Source organism: Odontomachus brunneus, unplaced genomic scaffold, assembly GCF_010583005.1.
Source record: "Odontomachus brunneus isolate Ranch 3 - 2012 unplaced genomic scaffold, Obru_v1 Obru_scaffold_007, whole genome shotgun sequence".
NCBI lineage: Eukaryota > Metazoa > Arthropoda > Insecta > Hymenoptera > Formicidae > Odontomachus > Odontomachus brunneus.
This window is the reverse complement of record NW_022639457.1, coordinates 1,896,981-1,899,139: the sequence shown is the minus strand read 5'-3', so window position 1 is coordinate 1,899,139 and position 2,159 is coordinate 1,896,981. Positions and strand designations below refer to the sequence as shown.

Sequence of the window (2,159 nt, the reverse complement as noted above, 5' to 3'; positions counted from 1 at the left end):
GAGAGAGAGAGAGAGAGAGAGAGAGAGAGAGAGAGAGAGACAAAGAGAGTGAAAGAGAGGGAGAGCTGTGGTTTATATTCGCTAGAATCGTATCGGGAAATTTAATTGGACTGTATTCAACGCGCAAATTATACGTTTGTCTTTATCGACGGTTCGTACGTTACGTGTTTGAAATTCGCGAAACGTGCTTGCGTACCATACGACCAAACGGTGTATCGACGTATCGTTGATTGGGAACTAACGTATTGTCTCGTTTGCGGTACCTTTACCTCTCGGTATATTGCGTGAAATGCGATGTTTCTTGGACAATTGATGAATATTTTGTAGTTTTCGTAAGGTAAGTTTCGAAAGCTGAGAATATACAGTCTCTTAATTACGGATGATTTTTTGTTTCTGTTGTGCAATAAGTTATTGCTTGCACATGTGTTGAGCAAAGAGCAAATTTCTGTCCATCTCGGAATTCTTACTTGATTGCGTAAAACTTTTCAGATATTACACGTGACGAGAAAGTCAAATTTTTTTTAGCACAGTCAACTGCCATCTATATAAAGGCAGTTATCTATTTTCATGCCTACCTTGTACATCCAAACATACAAAAACACTTAGTACATTTGAATGTATTTATAATGACAAACATACATATCTATAGACATATAGCTACTGTAGGTCAATTTTGTTTGGTCTTATTCTGCTTCTGGCTTTCTGTTCAAACGTTAATTTCAAAACTTTGTACTTAATAGATATTTCTTTCTTCACATGTACTTGCGAGAATTTAGCAGTATTTTCTAAAGTAATAATATTTTAATATAATATTTTCTAATTAATTATGGTTAAATCATATAAATTTTATTCTTAAAATTCATATATAATGTTTTAAATATCACAAAAAATATATAGAATAATATATTAAATATAGAGAATTTCTATATAAAAGATATCGTAGATAGTGATATTTTCTTTCTCTCTTTTCAGAAAATATAAATATACTAATTGATATATAATTCAAATAAACATCATTTCCAAAATGATGACTGAAACACATATAAACTCTAATCACATGTTAAATTCTGGTTTGTCTACCAAATCAGAAATAGATAAAATGGATGATGTGGGTTGGAAAGCCAAATTAAAGATTCCACCAAAGGATAAAAGAATTAAAACAAGTGTGAGTTTTATTAGTATTAAAAATAGTTGATTGATAAATTTAATTGTATTATTGAATTCTCATTTTTTATAAGATGGAAATTTTATTTAAATATTGGAAAAATTTGCGACATAAAAAAAATTTTACTGTTACTATTTTTTTTTGTATTGAATATCTTATAGGATGTTACTGACACACGTGGTAACGAGTTTGAAGAATTTTGCCTAAAACGTGAATTATTGATGGGAATTTTTGAGAAGGGATGGGAGAAACCATCGCCGATTCAAGAAGCTAGTATACCCATTGCACTTTCTGGTAAGGACATCTTGGCACGAGCAAAAAATGGAACTGGCAAAACTGGTGCATACTCTATTCCAGTGCTAGAACAGGTATATATGTTACAAAAGCATTAACTTGGAGAAAAATATTTTAAACACTGTGGTCATTGAAATATTTTAAACACTGTGGTCATTGTATTATTTGTTAGGTTGACCCTAGGAAAGATGTAATTCAAGCATTGGTGATTGTACCTACGAGAGAATTAGCATTACAAACATCACAGATTTGTATTGAACTTGCAAAGCATATGGATATAAAGGTTATGGTCACTACTGGAGGAACCAACTTGCGCGATGATATCATGAGGATTTATCAAAAAGGTGAAATTCAGAAAAATATAAACTTTATTGAAAAATATAACTTTATTATATAAATTGCATCAAACACACACATACACACACACACATATAGGTTTGTTGATATGCAATTAATATATATTTTATATTTGCAGTACAAGTGATAATTGCAACGCCAGGAAGGATCCTTGACCTAATGGATAAAAATGTGGCCAACATGGAACATTGTAAAATTCTAGTTTTGGACGAAGCAGACAAACTGCTGTCGCAAGACTTTAAAGGAATGTTGGATCATGTCATATCGAGGTGTGTTTATAGAGAATATTACTTTCTAATTTATGCACTAGTTTTATACTTTTTTTTTTTTTTTTTTTTTTTTT

General features: G+C 30.8%; 1 protein-coding gene across 2 annotated transcripts in view; it reads left to right on the top strand.

The window, feature by feature from the left end:
* The window catches only part of LOC116853940 (ATP-dependent RNA helicase me31b), a 9,421-nt gene that overhangs the window by 866 nt on the left and 6,396 nt on the right, over positions 1 to 2,159 (top strand). Inside the window, exons 1-5 of one of the 2 annotated variants that reach the window (XM_032835324.1) lie at positions 36 to 337; positions 973 to 1,165; positions 1,327 to 1,533; positions 1,632 to 1,803; positions 1,935 to 2,085. In XM_032835324.1, the coding sequence (XP_032691215.1) occupies positions 1,025 to 1,165; positions 1,327 to 1,533; positions 1,632 to 1,803; positions 1,935 to 2,085 (671 nt within the window). In that variant the 5' untranslated portion in view covers positions 36 to 337; positions 973 to 1,024. Of the gene's footprint in view, positions 1 to 35; positions 338 to 972; positions 1,166 to 1,326; positions 1,534 to 1,631; positions 1,804 to 1,934; positions 2,086 to 2,159 lie in introns of those variants that run through there. The other variant, XM_032835323.1, reaches the window with a different exon arrangement.